We start from the raw sequence: 21,183 nt of genomic DNA, 5'->3' as shown, positions 1-21,183 counted from the left end.
ACTCGGCACATTTCCTCAACTTCCTCTTGTTCTCTTTTCTTCCTTCATTTATACCTTCCTTCTTTTTCCCTGTGTGTGTGTGTGTGTGTGTGTGTGTGTGTGTGTGTGTGTGTGTGTGTGTGTGTGTGTGTGTGAGAGACTGAGATGAAGCAGAGTCACATGCCGCTGTCGTCTGGAGGCGGCGTCACAGAGAACTGCTATCTGTGATCCCACACACACACACACACACACACACACACACACACACACACACACACACACACACACACACACACACACACACACACACACACAGCCTGAGTCCTGTGTGTGTGTGTGTGTGTGTGTGTGTGTGTCAGGGCTGGGAAAGTCCCTCTCGTACTTTGACTGTTGAGCTCCTGGTTCTCCGTCAGCAGCTCAGACTTTTATTTACCTTTTTTTAATTTTCAAGCTTGATATAAAAAAAAAAACATGAAGTGATACATAGAATCTTGTGAAACAGAAGTATAAAATACATAAATATGAACTAAATCGTAGGATTGAAAGAGCGTAATGTTGCGCAATATTCCTTAAAGCAGTTGTTTCTCGTTGCATTGCGCACTGCAAAATAATACTATTAATAATAAAGTACTGTACACTGCAAAATAGTACTATTAATAATGAAGTACTGTGCACTGCAAAAAATACTATTAATAATAAAGTACTGTACACTGCAAAAATACTAATGTTTTACTATTAACCGCTTAACGTTTTGCTGTCGCGCGGGCGCACATTTCAACTATACACTGTACATTCTGTTGTACATTCCGCTGTACATCTATTTATAGTTCGGTATGAGTGCCATATATATATGTATATATAATACATATATAAAATATATATATATAAAACCTACGATTCTTGTGATTCCAGCTGTCCACTCCGTTTCAAGATCAGACCACCACAGCAGCTACAATCAATACTTTTGTCAGACAACAACAAACAAACAAGCGATTTGAAAATCAAGACAACTCACCGATGACGCCTCATATTGATCCATAAATCCATAACATTCCAACAATAACGGCGTTGTTACGTCGTAAAGGTCCAATAAAAATAAATCCCATAAAAGATTTAGTCCAAAACACGTGATTACATCCATAAATATCTACCAACTGGCGTTGCATAATTCCATTGCAGCTGAAAGTTATGACCGAAAGTAGTGTTGTTTTAGCAGAAAGTTATGTTTGCATGGGAGCACAGCTACAAACTCGCTATCAACATGTTCGCCGAAATCTAACGTTTCCAATGAGACCCCACTTGAACCAATAGGAGCTTCATGTCCTGACTGACAAGCTACATTACCCAACCAGAAGCTACGTTGAAGTTTAGGCTCAGCCTCTATTTTCTTACGTGGCTCACGTCTGTTTCGTCGTACAGGTCAGATGACAGGCGTTTCGGACAGCCAATGAAATTGCCTAAACAAAGATAGGCGGGAAGAGGGGGGGCAAATAATCCCAACAGCCTTCAATTTGATGAGAAGAGACAGCTGCTGCAGAGCTTCAGTCTGAAGCGTAAATTAGCATAAAAATGCATTTATGCTTCATTTTCTCTGTGTCAGTAATACTGGTAGTATATATGAATAGTACCTATAAGTTTGCAAGACTATAAGCCTTTTAAATAGGTATATATAATATATATCATGAATATTTTCAGTCTCAAAATGAAAAAACGCCTAGACATTTCATTAGAAAAACATGTGTAAAATATTAATTTTCTGTGATATTGTTATCAACTTTTTACTTAGACTAGAAAAGGCTTCAGGCTATGGTCCCATTGTGCTTTCCAGTCCATAAGTCTCATTTATAGTCATCTACAGGCATCTATTTACAAAGAAATGTTCAGGCGGAAATAAAAACCTTATACTTTAGTGTGTTCAAACTCATATAGCTCAGTGTCAGCAGCACTTAAAGTGATTCTGACTATTGAGGGGAAAAAGCTTCAGAGTGTTACCTTTCAAAAGAGACCCAGACCATGCATTTACTCCACATGGTTCAAGCACAGCTTCCTGTTTACTTTGGGTTTACCTGGATAGGCGTTTTTCGTCAAATTTTACAGGAATGTTAAGAGGTTAATAAAGTACTGTACACTGCAAAAAAATAATATTAATAATAAAGTACTGTGCACTGCAAAAATACTAATGTTTTACTATTAATAAAGTACTGTACACTGCAAAGATAATGCTGTTCTACTATTAATAAAGTACTATACACTGCAAAAATAAAAGGATTTTTTATATTGGCAAACAATGGAATATATTCATACAAAGTGTTTCCACGTTGCCAAAGTTGGACAGAAAAGGAGGCTCCACATGCTTTGAATATGAAACTATTTACATGTTTCCAGCCTCTCCTCCTCTTCCTCTCCCCCTAATCTTTTCCTCCCTTTTGGGCCCCTTTTCTTTACCCTTAGCTCCTCTCCTAATTCCTTTTTCTTAATGTTCGCTCTCTTCCTCGCTCCTCTCATGTCTCTTCCTCTCCTCCTCTATTCTTCCCTCTCCTCCTCTTCTCTCTTCTCTCCTCCTCGCCTCTCTTCCTCTCCTCCTCTCCTCTCCTGTCTCTCTCTCCTCTCCTCTCCTCTCTCTCTTCTCCTCTTCTGTCTCCTCCTCTCCTCTCTTCCTCTCCTCCTCTCCTCTCCTGTCTCTCTCTCCTCTCTCTCTCTTCTCCTCTTCTGTCTCCTCCTCTCCTCTCTTCCTCTCCTCCTCTCTCCTCCTCTCTCCTCCCCTCTGTGCTCACGTCCTGTCCATCAGTCAGAGTTCCTCTCCTCTCTGGTCACATGACTGTTGGTCACATGACTGTTGGTCTCAAATCATGACGTCATAGTTTCACTGAGGAACTCAGAGTTTAATGTTTTTTACACAATCTGATGAAAGTAAACATTTTATTGAAACGTGTGAAATGTTGTTGCTGTAATGTCACATTTTTAAATGTACTTCCAGTTACTTGTTTTTGAGCTTCAGAGGATTAATAAAACAATAACCGCCTGAACTGACTTCATATGAAGGATATGATTTGCAGCGCAAGATGGAACAGTTCAGGACGCTTGTGTGTTTTTACAGCGAGCGCACGAGTGTGTGTGTGTGTGAGTGTGTGTGTGGGAATAAAGCGTTTGTGGAGAGCGTGACACGGTTTGATGTGGAAGAGCTGCAGAAACATCAGAGCGCTGCCAAGAAAAACCACACAGTTTGAGCTGCAGAAACAATGAGGCGCATGTGGTGCAACGGAGCGATGCGGCTCGCTAATGAGAACGAACACACACACACACACACACACACACACACACACACACTCAGTTCCCCGGTAGATGGGGAGTAGAAAGTAAAGCTCTGGGTGTGTTTGTGTCTCTCCAGCCAACGGCTACATCAGTGCCAGGGCCTCCCCGGGCCTCCTCTCCGCGTCCAACGGCAACAGCCTGGGGAAAGTAGTCCCGGCGAAGTCTCCGCCTCCGCCCGGCGCTCAGATGGTCAACAGCCGCAAGCCGGACCTGAGGGTCATCACCTCGCAGAGCGGCAAGAGCCTCATGCAGCTGGTGAGCACGACCACGGCAGCAGAGCGGGACAAACCACGACTGTACAAATACAACCACAACACGGGGAGGGGTCATGTGGGCGGAGCTGAACGAGAATTATTAACAATTCAAGCGTTTTTATTGGTCCACAGTGTGAGACAATCAGGGTTGAATTGTTTTTTATTAATATATAATTATTTATCTGAGCTCTTTAGAGACACTGGTGAACAAATGAGTTAGTTCTTCACTTGACTTGAGATGATTTTTGTCTTCATAGGGACATTCCTTCTAATGATTGTATTTATTTTATTATTGTAATTGTATTTCTTATATGGACCCATTCACAGACTTGAATGGATCTTTACGTCCGAGAAGTAGGAAACCTGAGTTTCTAGCAATAACATATAAATAAATATTTGTTATATATATATATATATATATATATATATATATATATATATATATATATATATATATATATATATATTATTGAGAGAGATAGATTTATTTATTATATATCAATACATATTTATAAATATTATATATCAATAAATATTTATTTATATATATAATACATTATTTATATATATATATAAATATATATGTGCTTATATAGATATATACATTTATATAAATATTTATTCATAAATATATATTTATTTATATATAAATATATATTTATTCATATTTATTTATATATATTCATTAAGCGACCTCATATTAAGGCAGGATGACATGGAGGCCAAACTCTTTGTAATGTTTCTCTGGTTTCTTGAAGTGTTTAAGGAAACTTGCTCAGACCTGTTCACCCTCCACCAGGTTGACCAGCAGGTTTGTGCAGGTAGACTTTGGTCTTTCATGTGATCCATTATGTAAAAGCTGGAAAGTCACGAGTCTATTGCATATTCTATCTTCATTCATCAGTGGGTTATGTCTATTTGTGTCATCGTCTTTAGCAGGATTGTCACTATAAAGAAGAAAATCAGCTCAAGTTTAAGAACGAGAACGAAGCATTTCTTCTCCTCCAGATTCAAAAGTTTCCTACAGCAAGTCTTGGGCTTGTTTCATTTATTTTTCTTTGTCCCCAGAAATGCCAATATTTCTCCATTTCTGTTGTTCCAACATCTGGATCCAGTCGTTCTCCTTCAGTCGGCTGTCGATCTTATTGCTCGTTTCTGTAACTTGCGACATCGACTTTAGATGAAGTTTCTTTCATTGTTTCTTCATATCTTCGCTGCAGTTAGTTGTTGCAGAAACATAACCGTCCTCTGTCTTTTACTCCTTCCTCCTCCTCTTCCTCCTCCTCCTCCTCCTCCTCCTCCTCCTCCTCCCGCCGAGCAGACAGAGGAAGAGCTGGAGTTGGTGAGTGAGGTGAATAGACTTCTAGACTCCTATGAGCTCACGGATGTGGTGTCCCTGTGTGATCTCACCAGCATGAGTGTGACTGCAGAGTCCCGTCGGGGTCGCCCTTTGAAGGAACCAATCAGCTGGTCGCTCCGGTTTCCTGGAGGACGTTTTTGATTCGTAGCGCTCAGGGTTCACGAGGACTTGAGACTTGACGTGAACTTCATGAGGAGTTTCTACGCGGTGAATCCCAGAACAATACACAGTAATAAGACGGGCAGGTCCTTGAATACTAAATTCCTCTTCATTAAAAGTACTCAATTAATGCGGAAACACACACTTATTAACACCGCTTCAAGCAGGAGGATGTTGCATTATTTTAATCACTCTTAGACTCAACGTCTTGACTCGCAATTTGCTTTTGAAGATTTAGCACTTTAATGCTTTTCTGCAGAAAGTGAGCTGAGAAGATCGACACCACTCACGTCTGTGCGGTGATGTATGAAGCTGCAACGGGCAGCCGGCTAGCTTAGCTTAGCATAAAGGCCGACTGTCTTCCTAAAGGGGACGTTACATGAAAAACTGAAGTTAGGTGTCTGGAGTGCACACCAACACACACTGTGAAATAAGAGAACTCAGTCAGTTTTTCGGTGGGTTTTCTAGATAAAATAAATAAAAAAGCATCTGATTCAACGAGCCAATCAGATTGAACTCCTCTTCCTATGTCACGTGCTCATTAAAATATCTGAGTATCTCCGCCCACGGCTTGAGATCTACATTTGCAAAAGTCTATATTATATTCAATATCTTTCTTGCAAGCCAATCAGAGCAGACTTTGGCTTTTTCTTAAAGAGACAGGCGCTAAAACGAAGCGTTCAGACAGCGTGAGTACAGGTGTATTCAGACAAATTTGCACATTTCTCAAAATGTCAATCTGTGACTTTCTTACTTACTTAAGAAGCTGCTCTTCGTACCGTAAACATGCGTGTTGTCCACGAGGGGCTTTAAGTGCCTCCAGCCTTGTGGAAAAATGTGGCAGAAAACATTCAACATTCTTTTTTTATTTTTTATTGGCAGAGCACCAAAACGTTTGCACTTTAATATTCTGCCGGTGCGATGGAGCTTAAAGGGACATTTGTGCAGCACAAACAGTCTGTGGAGGGAATATGGATTATGGATTATGGAATATTGAAGGGAACCGGAGCGACCAGCTGACTCTCCGCTCAGCATGTGCATGTTTGGTGTCGTCCTCGAGTGTCGAAGCTCCGGGGATCAGACTGAGGAGAGATCACACAAAGTCCACCAACCTGGAACCCAGATGGACATGTTGACACACGCACACACACACATACTCACACACACATACTCACACACACACACACACACACACACACGCATACTCACACACACACACGCACACACACATACTCACACACACACACGCACACACACACACACACACGCACGCACACACACACACGTGTGTTCATGCATATTTCTCTACATAAACACACATGCCTCATAAGAAAACACACACTTCACGTTGTGTATTTATTTCTCACATACCTCTCCACACACATTTACACACACACACACACACACACAAATGCATGCTGACGTGTGTTCATGCATATTTCTCTGCATAAACACACGCACGCCTCATAACAAAACACACACCTCACGTTGTGTATTTATTTCTCACATACCTCTCCACTCACATTAACACACACACATCCACACACACACGCACATCCACACACACACACACACAAATGCATGCTGACGTGTGTTCATGCATATTTCTCTGCATAAACACACGCATGCCTCATAACAAAACACACACCTCACGTTGTGCATTTACTCCTTACATACCTCTCCGCTCACACACACACACACACACACACACACACACACCCCTACACACACACACTCCTTCCCGCTCTCCCTCTGCCGTCGGCCTCGTCTCCTGCATGCGTTTCCTGTCGGCATGCCTCTCCGGCACGGCGGTGCCTCTCACAACCCCTTCCCACCGTGACGCCGCACAACACGGCCCCCCTGGTGACAGCGTTGCCGTGCCAACGGCACCTTTTTTCTTCAAGATTGCGAGAGACACCTCTCATCTCGCGCTCGGATGTCACCGAAAAGTTAAACGCCTCGGAGGGGAGCGAGGCGCTTTGGGTTCTCACGTCTGGATCTTGAAAAACATCCTCCTGGTGTCAGGAGTGGGTTATTAAAGTAGTTTATTAAAGTAGTTTATTAAAGTAGTTTATTCAAGTAGTTCTTTTATTCCGTCTGCCAGTGAAACTTAAAATGTGGCAGGAGGGCAGAGAGTTCATTAGAGTCCAATCAAATCACAGGATTTCTAGTTTTCTCTTGGACTAGAAGTGGAAGAAGCTGTGTTTCTATCGTGGAATACTTAAGTAGTAATGGTGTAATTAAATGGCTGTCATCACATTACAAGGCCTCTGCATTCACTCTGCTGTACAGTGGGGAGCACATGCTAACCATTATCATCATTGCCGTTGAAAATGGATGAAGTCATCTGCCGCGAACTCCCTCTCTCTGCCCATATAAGGAGATTTAAAAAAGGGACGTGATTTGTTGTGAAAACTGGAGCAGGATTTCTTCTCACGATCCAAAAGAGAGAAAGAGTTTATAAATGTGTGATGGAGACTTCAGCATCTTTTATCAGAGCATTTACAGACTTTTCAAGTCTTTAAATTCCTGTCCAATTCCTCAAAATGGACATATCATGAAAAACTCACGTTTTCAGTGCACTTACATTTCACTTCATGTGTTAAAGCTGCATTCTCTCTATTGACCACCAAGGGGCGACTCCTCTGGTTGTATAGAAGCATATGCTTCATGTGTTAAAGCTGCATTCTCTCTATTGACCACCAAGGGGCGACTCCTCTGGTTGTATAGAAGCATATGCTTCATGTGTTAAAGCTGCATTCTCTCTATTGACCACCAAGGGGCGACTCCTCTGGTTGTATAGAAGTATATGCTTCATGTGTTAAAGCTGCATTCTCTCTATTGACCACCAAGGGGCGACTCCTCTGGTTGTATAGAAGTATATGCTTCATGTGTTAAAGCTGCATTCTCTCTATTGACCACCAAGGGGCGACTCCTCTGGTTGTATAGAAGTATATGCTTCATGTGTTAAAGCTGCATTCTCTCTCCTGACCACCAGGGGGCGACTCCTCTGGTTGTATAGAAGCATATGCTTCATGTGTTAAAGCTGCATTCTCTCTCCTGACCACCAGGGGGCGACTCCTCTGGTTGTATAGAAGTATATGCTTCATGTGTTGAAGCTGCATTCTCTCTCCTGACCACCAGGGGGCGACTCCTCTGGTTGTATACAAGTATATGCTTCATGTGTTAAAGCTGCATTCTCTCTCCTGACCACCAGGGGGCGACTCCTCTGGTTGTATAGAAGTATATGCTTCATGTGTTAAAGCTGCATTCTCTCTATTGACCACCAAGGGGCGGCTCCTCTGGTTGTATAGAAGTATATGCTTCATGTGTTGAAGCTGCATTCTCTCTCCTGACCACCAGGGGGCGACTCCTCTGGTTGTATAGAAGCATATGCTTCATGTGTTAAAGCTGCATTCTCTCTCCTGACCACCAGGGGGAAAGCAATGCAAATACTTTTTTAAATGCACAATATATAGAAGAAGAATGATGCCATCTATAGAATAACAGGTTATTGTCGTGGTGGCTGGAGAACCAGGAGAACCACTCTTCTGCATTCCTGCGTCTCACGCGTTGCACCTCACCTCTGTTTTCCCAGACTGCTCAGCGGCTCGGCGGCTCCCAGGCGGCGCAGTCGCTCACCACGCCGGTGGTCTCCGTGGCAACGCCCAGTCTCCTAGCGCCCTTCTCCGGCATGCAGACGGCCTACAACACCTTACCTGCCGGTGAGACACTCTTCCTCTCCCTGTTCTTCCTTTCCTCTTCTTCCTCTCCCTCTTCTTCCTCTCCCTCTTCTTCTTCTCCTCCAGCAGAGGAGGGAGAATGTCTCTAAGCGTAGAAGGACTTGACTCCCTCTCCCAGTATGCATATTCACTTTGCTCATTGTGGGAGAGCTTCTGCAGCGATTCCACTTCAAAGGTCTCCATTAATATGGATTAGCGCTGATTAATATTGATGCACCAGAAAGTTGTGTGATGTAAAACAACCCCTCCTTCTCCCTCCTCTTCCTCCCTCCTCTTCCTCCCTGTCGTCCCTTAATCTCAGAGTACCAGCTGACGAGTGCGGATCTCACGGCGCTCCAGACGTTCTCGCCATCGGGGCTGGTGCCTGGCAACATGGCTGCCTGGCAACAGCAACCGGCAGTCTCCCAGCAACAACAACAGCAACAGCAGCAACAGCAACAACAACAGCAACAACAGTCACAGCAGATGAGCTTGGCGTCGCTCAGTAACTTGGTGTAAGCGGCTTCTCCTTCATTTTGATTTCCTCTTTGACCTTTTCCCCGTGAAACGTGTTTGTTTACTTTGGTTCATGTGCTCATGAACTCTTAAAGCACCTCCCCGTCACCCCAGAGGTGGATTCATGAGCGGACCTACATGACTGCCTCTAGTCCGCCTCTAGTCCGCCTCTAGTCCGCCTCTAGTCCGCCTCTAGTCCTCCTCTAGTCCGCCTCTAGTCCGCCTCTAGTCCTCCTCTAGTCCGCCTCTAGTCCGCCTCTAGTCCTCCTCTAGTCCGCCTCTAGTCCTCCTCTAGTCCTCCTCTAGTCCGCCTCTAGTCCGCCTCTAGTCCTCCTCTAGTCCGCCTCTAGTCCGCCTCTAGTCCGCCTCTAGTCCGCCTCTAGTCCTCCTCTAGTCCGCCTCTAGTCCGCCTCTAGTCCTCCTCTAGTCCGCCTCTAGTCCGCCTCTAGTCCTCCTCTAGTCCTCCTCTAGTCCTCCTCTAGTCCGCCTCTAGTCCTCCTCTAGTCCGCCTCTAGTCCTCCTCTAGTCCTTCTCTAGTCCGCCTCTAGTCCGCCTGAACGCCTCTAGTCCTCCTCTAGTCCGCCTCTAGTCCTCCTCTAGTCCGCCTCTAGTCCGCCTCTAGTCCGCCTGAACGCCTCTAGTCCTCCTCTAGTCCGCCTCTAGTCCGCCTCTAGTCCTCCTCTAGTCCTCCTCTAGTCCACCTGAACGCCTCTAGTCTTCCTCTAGTCCTCCTCTAGTCCTTCTCTAGTCCTCCTCTAGTCCACCTGAACGCCTCTAGTCCTCTAGTCCACCTGAACGCCTCTAGTCCTCCTCTAGTCCACCTGAACGCCTCTAGTCCACCTGAACGCCTCTAGTCCTCTAGTCCACCTGAACGCCTCTAGTCCACCTGAACTCCTCTAGTCCTCCTGAATGCCTCTAGTCCTCCTCTAGTCCACCTGAACTCCTCTAGTCCGCCTGAACGCCTCTAGTCCTCCTCTAGTCCGCCTCTAGTCCGCCTCTAGTCCTCCTCTAGTCCTCCTCTAGTCCTCCTCTAGTCCTCCTCTAGTCCACCTGAACGCCTCTAGTCTTCCTCTAGTCCTCCTCTAGTCCTTCTCTAGTCCTCCTCTAGTCCACCTGAACGCCTCTAGTCCTCTAGTCCACCTGAACGCCTCTAGTCCTCCTCTAGTCCACCTGAACGCCTCTAGTCCACCTGAACGCCTCTAGTCCTCTAGTCCACCTGAACGCCTCTAGTCCACCTGAACTCCTCTAGTCCTCCTGAATGCCTCTAGTCCTCCTCTAGTCCTCCTGAATGCCTCTAGTCCTCTAGTCCACCTGAATGCCTCTAGTCCTCTAGTCCTCCTGAATGCCTCTAGTCCTCCTCTAGTCCACCTGAACGCCTCTAGTCCACCTGAACGCCTCTAGTCCTCTAGTCCACCTGAACGCCTCTAGTCCACCTGAACGCCTCTAGTCCTCTAGTCCACCTGAACGCCTCTAGTCCTCTAGTCCACCTGAACGCCTCTAGTCCTCTAGTCCACCTGAACGCCTCTAGTCCTCTAGTCCACCTGAACGCCTCTAGTCCTCTAGTCCACCTGAACGCCTCTAGTCCTCTAGTCCACCTGAATGCCTCTAGTCCTCTGGTCCACCTGAATGCCTCTAGTCCTCTAGTCCTCCTGAATGCCTCTAGTCCTCCTCTAGTCCACCTGAATGCCTCTAGTCCTCCTCTAGTCCACCTGAACGCCTCTAGTCCACCTGAACGCCTCTAGTCCTCTAGTCCACCTGAATGCCTCTAGTCCTCTGGTCCACCTGAACGCCTCCTAACGGGAAAGTGCCTTCCCTCCTGCTAGCTTAAAGCTAAATGAGTCCTTTTCCCAACACAAGACCAGCTCAGGTCCACAAGTCTAAACAGTCTTGAGACTTTTACAAAACAAACACGTTGGTGCAGAGTGCATGCTGGGATATTTACCCAGAGTGCACGGCTCCTCAGGCGTCCCTGACTCAAATGGAGTTCAGATGGAGGAAGAAGTGAAAACACCGGGGCTTCTCAAATCCTCAGAGCTTCTCCGAGCGTTGAGCCAATCACGAGCCGGAAAGAATGAAAGTCATTTCCTGGAAGAAGAAAAAAGCAAAAGGCTTTGAAGCCCAGCCGGACGGGCGAGGTCACATGACGGCTCCATGCAACCTTGTGTTCATCAGGATTTCTGTTTCCTGTGACAATCTTTCGACAGATTTCCTGTTTACACCCAGATTTCACTAAATGTTTGCTCATGGACATTTGGTTTAAAGTCATGGAACCCATCGGTCTAAATGTGTGTGAACCCTGGGTGTTTCCATTATTGTGTCTACCTGCCGTTGGATGAGGAGCAGCTTGTAACGCCTCTTGTTTTGTTTTCTCTCCCCCTCCTCTCCTCTCCCTCCTTTCCTCCCCCCTCCTCTCCTCTCCCTCCTTTCCTCCCCCCTCCTCTCCTCCCCCCTTTGTCTCCACAGCATGTGGGGAGCAGAGAAACAGAACGCAGAGATGGTGAACTGCATCTCCAATTTTGCTGCTAACCTGAGGTGATGACACGATAGAGTCCTTATCACCCATCAGGCTGCCCACACACACACACACTCTCACACACACACACTCACACACACACACACTCACACAGACACACACATACACACACAGAAACACACTCACACACACACACACAGACACTCACTCTCACACACACACACACAAACACTCACTCTCTCACACACACACACACACACACACACACACACACACAGACACTCACTCTCACACACACACACACACAGAAACACAGACACTCACTCTCACACACACACACACACACAGAAACACACACACACACACACAGACACTCACTCTCACACACACAGAAACACACACACACAGACACTCACTCTCACACACACACACACACACACACACAGAAACACACACACACAGACACTCACTCTCTCACACACACACACACACACACAGAAACACACACACAGACACTCACTCTCACTCTCACACACACACACACAGAAACACACACACACAGACACTCACTCTCACACACACACACACAGAAACACACAGACACTCACTCTCACACACACACACACACGATAGCGTCCTCATCCCCCGTCAGGATGCTTGTCTAGAGAGCCAGAATAAGCCCCTCCCCCAAAAGGAAACGACAGAATCCACACAGCTCCTCCCTCTCTCTCTCCATCTGTATGTGTCTGTGACTGTTGTTGCTTCTCCGTGTTCTCCGTGTTCTCCGTGTTCTCCGTGTTCTCCGTCTTGCTAAAGATCTGACGCTCGTTGGAAGTGTCGTTAAAACAAAAGAGGGCGGCGGCTTCTCTGATGACAGCGTCATGGAGTTGATCTCCACACGAGTAAAACACCAAACTAAAGATCTTCATGTCGACGCTCCACCGGTTAGTTAGACTGGAATAAACATCGCTTTGATTAGATGGAGTTTGTAGTCGGTCATTAAAGAGGCTTCACTCACTGAAGAGGAGCGCAGGAGGAGGAGGAGGAGGAGGAGGAGGAGGAGGAGGAGGAGGAGCTCAGGAGAAAGAGGAGGAGGAGGAGGAGGAGGAGAAAGAGGAGGAGGAGGAGGAGGAGCTCAAGAGAAAGAGGAGGAGGAGGAGAAAGAGGAGGAGGAGGAGGAGAAAGAGGAGGAGGAGGAGGAGCTCAGGAGAAAGAGGAGGAGGAGGAGAAAGAGGAGAAGGAGGAGCTCAGGAGGAGGAGGAGGAGGAGCTCAGGAGAAAGAGGAGGAGGAGGAGGAGGAGAAAGAGGAGGAGGAGGAGGAGCTCAGGAGAAAGAGGAGGAGGAGGAGAAAGAGGAGGAGGAGGAGCTCAGGAGAAAGAGGAGGAGGAGGAGAAAGAGGAGGAGGAGGAGGAGCTCAGGAGAAAGAGGAGGAGGAGGAGAAAGAGGAGGAGGAGGAGAAAGAGGAGAAGGAGGAGCTCAGGAGAAAGAGGAGGAGGAGAAGGAGGAGAAGGAGGAGCTCAGGAGAAAGAGGAGGAGGAGGAGGAGGAGCTCAGGAGAAAGAGGAGGAGGAGAAGGAGGAGAAGGAGGAGCTCAGGAGAAAAAGGAGGAGCAGGAGGAGCTCAGGAGAAAGAGGAGGAGCAGGAGAAGGAGGAGCTCAGGAGGAGGAGGAGGAGAAGGAGGAGCAGGAGGAGCTCAGGAGAAAGAGGAGGAGCAGGAGAAGGAGGAGCTCAGGAGAAAGAGGAGGAGGAGGAGAAAGAGGAGGAGGAGAAGGAGGAGGAGAAGGAGGAGGAGGAGAAGGAGGAGCGCTCAAAAGGAGAGAGACTCTTGTTGGTTCTCCGTCTCACGAGCTGAAAATTGTCCGTGAAAATATGATAATGGCTCGTTTGTTATTGTATACAACAGCTGAGACTGGGGGCGAGGGGTGTGTAGTTAACACACACACACACACACACACACACACACACACACACAGAGACACACACACACGCAGTAAATAAATAAAAACACTCTGGAAACTTGTGATCAACACTTTTGCTTTTTTTTCTATTGACCAAATATAAAGAGAAAATAATCTGTTAATGATCAAATATATATATATATATATATATATATGTGTGTTATGAGTATTACACGTCTGTGTTATAAAAATAGTTATAATAATGCGTTATATCTGCTCATAGCGCTGTATAATAGTTCATTAACATCTATGACGCGTTGTAGTCGTAACAAGTTCAAAGAATTGTAAGAATCATAGTGAAATGTAATTTCCATAGTTGAAATACATTATACTTTTTTTACATTATGCATTATAATGTAATTATGACTTTTTGTATTTAAAACAAATATATATTTATGACATTTTGTGTTGTTTCTGCATATATTTAAATACTCGTATAAATAAATAGTATTACTATTATAAGTTCATAATGTATATTACACACAGACATGGCGTCAGAGATTGCAGCGAATCCATTGAGCCCTAAAATATCTGAGACTTCTCCAAATCATATGCACCAATAATCCATATTTTAGGGAATAAGCAGGACTGTAATTTGATCCTCGAGACGCTTCTGCAGCCCAGACGCTCTCCTCCAATCAGAAGAGAGAGAGCGGCGTTTAGCTTCGTCCTGCGCTGTCGGGCGCACTTGAACTCACCACGAGGACCCTTTTAATCAGCGCTCTTCCGCTCACTTCCTGCTCCGTTTAATTCGGCGGCCACCTGTTGACCCTCCCCCTCACACACACACACTCACACACACACACTCACACACTCACACACACACACACACTCACTCCCCACCCAATCTACATGTTAATGCCACGGCTGTCGCTCAGCTCCTTCCTGCCGTTGGTTTCCTCGGTGGGTCGGTGTGTTGTCTGTGTGCATCATCCTGGTGGTTGTGTGTGTGTGTGTGTGTGTGTGTGTGTGTGTGTGTGTGTGTGTGAGTGTGTGTGAGTGTGTGTGGTCTACAGCGTGGGGAACGTTTCCATGTGTTTCTCTTCCTCCGGGTCTTTTCACCTTCTTGTTTCTTTTCACCCACAAAAACACATTATAGTCTCTCTCTCTCTCTCTCTCTCTCTCTCTCTCTCTCTCTCTCTCTCTCTCTCTCTCTCTCTCTCTGGAAGACATAGTTGTATTTAGCACCAGACACATCTATGTAGTCAATACATTTATACACTTATATAAGTGTATATTTATATAGGTATATACTATATTAGTGTATACTTAGAAGTATATACTATATAAGAAGTGTATCCTATATAAGTGTATATTTATATAGGTATATATTTATATAGGTGTATACTATAGAAGTGTATATTTATATACGTATATATTTATATAGGTGTATACTATAGAAGTGTATATTTATATAGCTGTATACTATATAAGTGTATATTTAAATAAGTGTATACTATATGTGTATATTTATATAGGTGTATACTATATAGGTGTATACTATATAGGTGTATATTTATATAAGTGTATACTATAGAAGTGTATATTTATATAAGTGTATACTATATAAGTGTATATTTAAATAAGTGTATACTATATAAGTGTACATTTATATAGGTGTATACTATAGAAGTGTATATTTATATAAGTGTATACTATATAAGTGTATATTTAAATAAGTGTATACTATATGTGTATATTTATATAGGTGTATACTATATAGGTGTATATTTATATAAGTGTATACTATATAAGTGTATATTTAAATAAGTGTATACTATATAAGTGTATATTTAAATAAGTGTATACTATATGTGTATATTTATATAGGTGTATACTATATAGGTGTATATTTATATAAGTGTATACTATATAAGTGTATATTTAAATAAGTGTATACTATATAAGTGTATATTTAAATAAGTGTATACTATATGTGTATATTTATATAGGTGTATACTATATAGGTGTATATTTATATAAGTGTATACTATATAAGTGTATATTTAAATAAGTGTATACTATATAAGTGTATATTTAAATAAGTGTATACTATATAAGTGTATATTTAAATAAGTGTATACTATATAAGTGTATATTTAAATAAGTGTATACTATATAAGTGTATATTTAAATAAGTGTATACTATATAAGTGTACGATGGTTACTTCCTGGTTATACGACATAACAGACTTATCAGAGCTGATATAAATAATAACGAGTCACGAGCTGATTCAGACAAATAAAAACCAATCCTCAAATAAAAGAGAGGAAATAAAGACTTTTACACAACGAGAGCGTTTGTTATCCTGCGATGAAGTCATTCCTCCTGTTCTTACCTTTCACAATAAAAGCCCCAGACATAGGCGCTGTCAGCCAGAGGAACATACTAATACTAATAATAATAATAATGCATTCAGTTGTGTAAAGAGGGAACTGAAGGGAGGAGACGTGATGCTGCTGTCCGTCCTGCTCAATGCTGCCGTCTGTAAACATGTCATTTCCTCCCGACATCAGCACCTGTGTGTCTAACGCGCTGTTTGGGAATGTGTTCCTTCCAATGACCATTCCTCATTTCACCTTTATTAACGCTGACTGTCACAATTACTGACGCCTCTAACAACACGAAGCAGCTGTGGAGCCTTTTCTTTCATATCCCCTCCTCTTCCTCCTCTTCCTCCTCCGTGTCTGGACCGACCACCACGACCGGTTTCCCTGCTGTTGCGGCCATTTTTTTCTCTTTTTGTTAAACTTGCTTGTCTCTTCTTCCCCTCCCTCCCTCCACAGCTTGGCCTCTCAGTCCAACTTGCTCTTTGGCAGGGAGGACGGCCTCTGCTGGTACTGTACTCTCTCCTTCAGCCACGGCTCCTTCACGCCGCTGATGCTCCCAAAATGTCTGCTGCTGCTCGGGGGAACCCAGAGCTGCAGTTTGCTACTGAAAGGAAGAGACGTTGACCATTAAACCATGAAGGAGTCGATTAGTAAGAGGATGCAACAGATGGGGGAAAGCATTAAAAGAACTGCACCGATTTAGTTTACAGATCCATAAAGATACAGTTCACCACAAAATCTAAAGTACATATTCCCCCTGGAGGCGTCCGCATCACACACCTTGTTGTGAGCAGTTTGATGGAAGAACGATTTTCTCTCTACCGGAATACATCCGCCAAACCGCATCCGGTCCACAGGCGTAGTTCGGTCGACAAGAAATAGTTCCTACGAGAAACGGCTCCCGGCGGCGGAGGAGGGTTTCTGGAAAGAGACATTGCTGCTTTTCAAAAGTATTTATTTGGTGCTTTTGGTGACATTTACTTCCATTATATTGAAGAGAAGGAAACTCAGTTCATAAAGAGCAGAAAATGTGTATTTTAGATGTTTTTCCCATGGGGGTGAACTGTCCTTTATGATCGTTAAAGAAGTTGAGATGCCTTAGCGTGGGTCTGAATCCTACATTTCCCATGATGCACCTCCCCCACCCTGCTGAACATTACATTACATTTCATTTAGCTGAGGCTTTTATCCAAAGAGACGAACAACAAGAATAAACAAAGTTGAGCGACAAAGTGCTATCAGTAAGTAGCATAAGTGCTACTAGGTGCTACTTTCTTTAACCCTTCTTGCTTATTGCAGTCTAAACTGCACACGGTCACTTTCAGTAACAAACTGAGTTCATCAGCCTGGTGTGTTGGTCCTCGGAGAAGAAGCAAAGCATTTTGGGAAAACCACGGCTGTATCCCATCACGCTGAACCCAAGTGTCTGCTTCTGGCTGTGCTCGCTGTGTTGTTAGCGCTCTCGTCTTCATCGTCTTCATCACTGTCACCGGCCCGCTGACTCCGCCGTTTTCTCGCCATAGCAACGGCGCCCCCGCGGCACCGCCATCCATCTACCTGCGCCGAGGCCTCGAGCCGATGCCGCGTGTGTGTGTGTGTGTGTGTGTGTGTGTGTGTGTGTGTGTGTGTGTGTGTGTGTGTGTGTGTGTGTGTGTGTGTGTGTGTGTGTGAGAATTGGAGCGAGACAGGTTTGAGTGCCGCAGACCCAGATCGCCTGGAGGAGCTCTATCTTAAATCTTAAATTCCGCCTCTCGGTCTGCCAGTAATTGAGGGGATATTAGGGATACGGCGCTGCAGATGGCTCATGATATGACATATTAGAACACACCCGAGGGGCGAGAGAGCGCCGTAATTGGGAGATTCAAATGCAGGATCGACCGCGTCGAGCCGGGGGGAGAGAGGGGAGGGAAGAAGAGGCTGTCGACACGCCGTCAAAAGGAGCGAGCCACAGTGCAGCGTCATCACCCGGTGTCAGCCCCGGTGACAGGTTCGACTCGGCCTCCAGCCGGCAGGAGGAGGGGGAGGAGGGGGAGGAGGAGGAGGAGGAGGAGGAGGAGGAGGAGGAGGAGGAGGAGGAGGAGCTGATCAAAAGAGTGGAGGCAGGTAGAGGCAGGTAGAGGCTGGCGGAGACGAAGGCCGTCTTGGCATCCTGAAGCTCAGGGAGCAGCTGGAGAGAGACCTCGTTCAGACCGCGGTCACGTTTACAGAAACCTGCAGGCGGGGAAATGTGCAACAACCTGCAGTGACACGGCAGCCGGAGATTCTTGTTAATTTGAAGTCGGCCCATAGAGATGAGAGACAGTTAGTGGCTGAATGAGTTCGTCTCACACAAATGAGGCAACTGTGCTGAAGTCAGGCGGCAACCTCCGGTTCTGAAAAGTGAAGTCGATGCTTAGTGCTTTAAAGCTGCATTCTCTCTCCTGACCACCAGGGGGCGACTCCTCTGGTTGTATAGAAGTTTATGCTTCATATGTTAAAGCTGCATTCTCTCTACTGACCACCAGGGGGCGACTCCTCTGGTTGTATAGAAGTATATGCTTCATGTGTTAAAGCTGCGTTCTCTCTACTGACCACCAGGGGGCGACTCCTCTGGTTGTATAGAAGTCTATGCTTCATGTGTTAAAGCTGCATTATCTCTACTGACCACCAGGGGGCGACTCCTCTGGAGTCAAATGGATATTAAAGGTAGAAGGAGCAAAATGTCCGCTGGACCTTCAGGAGTAGCTTGCGTGCTACAGAACGGTCTCACCTGGCAGGTGGGAGGTTTGGGCTGCATGGCTTCTGGACTGCGCTGCAAATGTAGTAATGTTTGTTTCCCGTGTCCTTTGTTCTTTGTGCTGGACTTCGTAGCATCGCTGCTGAGTGTCCCGGGTCTTTGTCTTTGAAAAGTGACGCAACCTCAAGGCCTTTACACACAGGGCGAGTTTCTGTTTTTCTTTCTCGGAGATTAATTTGCACGTCTATATATATATATATATATATATATATATATATATATATATATATATATGTGTGTATATATATATATATACCGTTAAAGTCGCGTTATCAGCCGCTACTACCTTCGGTGGTTGTCCCCGCTAGCTACCCACTGTAGCCAGCTAGCGCTGCTGCTAGCTGGGTCACGGTCAGTAGCAGCAGCAGCGCTAGCTGGGACAACCACCGAAGGTAGTAGCTTATAACTTGACTTTTACGGTACATATATATATATATATATATATATATATATTACCGTTTTTGTTAGAAATACTTTCACAAAGATTTGTCAGAGCTTTCGCATCAACCAATCACGTCGTCTTGAACGGGTTGAGTTGCGCTTTTCAAAATAAAAGCCCGAGACGTATAATATTCACGAGAATATTTCGTGTGGTTTATTCGTCCCGCCCCCCGGTGTTTAAAGGCCTTCATCCTGGTAAACGTTCATGACGCTGCTTTCACTTTTATTCTGTTTCACCCCAGCAAACTGTCGTCCCGCTCTCGTGTGGCGTTCAAGGACAGTCCAGTAACCACGTTGTCCTTCCCTCTCTCTCTCCTCCCCGCAGGCCGATGGGTCAGATATCTCAGGGCGCTCTGACGGTCAACACCAACCCCAACATCAACATCAAGTCCGAACCCGTCTCGCCCAACCGCGACCGCAGCACGCCCGGCTCCACCTGCGGCGCCATGGGAGGCGGCGGCGGCGGCGGCGGCCAGATCCAGGCCCAGGGACCCGGTCTGGTGTCGGTGGCCTACCCCGGGACCCTGCGCCTGGAGGCGGGAGGAGGAGGAGGAGGAGGAGGAGGAGGAGGAGGTCAGGGCCGCTCGCCGGTCGACAGCCTCAGCAGCAACGGCAGCTCGTACGAGGGCAGCGACCGGGACGACCACGGGCGGGGGGGGCGGGGCTCCGGACTTCCTCCACCAGGCCGGCGGCGCCGGGGGCCCGCAGCCCGCCATGCTGCTCCTGAGGCCCTCGTCGGCCGAGCCCCAGGACCAGGACGGGACCAACGTCAAGAGGATGCGACTGGACGCCTGGGTCACATGAAGAGGTGGCCGGTGAGGAGGAAGAGGAGGATGAAGAGGAGGAGGATGTGTACTTGTGGCTTGTGTACATGACCCCACCAGCCCTGATGCCCCTGGTCTCCTTCCTACACACACACACACACACACACACATATATCTATATATATGAACCCGCCATCGACCCACTGCACACACTGCAACGCTGACCTCACACACACACAAGCATGCTAACACACACTTGTGCATTTAAACTGTGCTGTCACTCACACACACACACACACACACACACACACAACCCCGAGTGGGTGGAGCCACCAAACCAGGGATTATTCTACAAAACAAGTGATCAGCTGTATTTGAATGAGTGTGTTTTTCGTAAAAAGCTTCACTTTTGGACCTTTGTCACCCGGCGTGTCCACGCAGCCCGGCGCGCCTCGGTTTTCCCAGCATGCACCTGCTATTTTGGCGAGCGGCTGGCGGCCCCGCGTCCTCACCGTCTGTAACTGCACTGCACATCGAGTCAGCGGCGCCGCGTGAGTCTTTGAACGCACCGGAAGCTCGAGATTCTTCTTCTTCTTCTTTTTTTAAAGCGTGGAGTTTTTGTTCTTCTGTCCTCGACTGTTCTGATCTTTAGAGGGTTTTTTTGAGGGATTCGTCTCAGTTTTGAATATGAAGACACTAAAAGAGGAGAGGAACTCGTCAACGAGGCCCCGCCCCCCCAAAACCCACCCGGGTCCGTCCGTTTAACCCGGACCAGGCGGACTAGCTGCAAAACCAGGAGCCAGATTATGGCGCGAGAAAACAAAAAAGACTTTTCTTTGAATCAGGGAGGAGCTAAAGCTGTCAACTACAGATGCTCAAGAAAGGTGTGTGTGTGTGTGTGTGTGTGTGTGTGTGTGTGTGTGTGGTTTGTGGGTGGGTGTGTGTATACGGTGTGTGTGTGTGTGTGTGTGTGTGTGTGTGTGTGTGTGTACGGTTTGTTACCTCAACTGGTCGTTTTTTAATCAAAGTGATTTGGGCAAATGTTCACTCTCAATTTCATCCTGCAAACACACACACACACACACACACACACACACACACACACACTCTCTCTCCTGCGATGCACTCAGTTGAAATTA

General features: G+C 45.9%; 1 protein-coding gene across 1 annotated transcript in view; it reads left to right on the top strand.

Annotated features, from left to right (window-relative positions):
• Positions 1 to 20,084, top strand: part of mef2d (myocyte enhancer factor 2d) — a gene marked incomplete at its 3' end in the record, with an annotated part of 55,841 nt that extends 35,757 nt beyond the window's left edge. Inside the window, 8 exon segments of the mRNA XM_079227607.1 lie at positions 3,368 to 3,546; positions 4,867 to 4,896; positions 8,663 to 8,789; positions 9,109 to 9,301; positions 11,766 to 11,834; positions 16,520 to 16,570; positions 19,606 to 19,935; positions 19,937 to 20,084. Coding sequence (XP_079083733.1) covers positions 3,368 to 3,546; positions 4,867 to 4,896; positions 8,663 to 8,789; positions 9,109 to 9,301; positions 11,766 to 11,834; positions 16,520 to 16,570; positions 19,606 to 19,935; positions 19,937 to 20,084 — 1,127 coding nt within the window.
• Positions 20,085 to 21,183: the final 1,099 nt, after the last annotated feature.

This window comes from Taurulus bubalis (genome assembly GCF_910589615.1).
Source record: "Taurulus bubalis genome assembly, chromosome: 12".
Taxonomy (NCBI): Eukaryota; Metazoa; Chordata; class Actinopteri; order Perciformes; family Cottidae; genus Taurulus; species Taurulus bubalis.
This window is presented reverse-complemented; position numbering and strand designations above follow the sequence as displayed.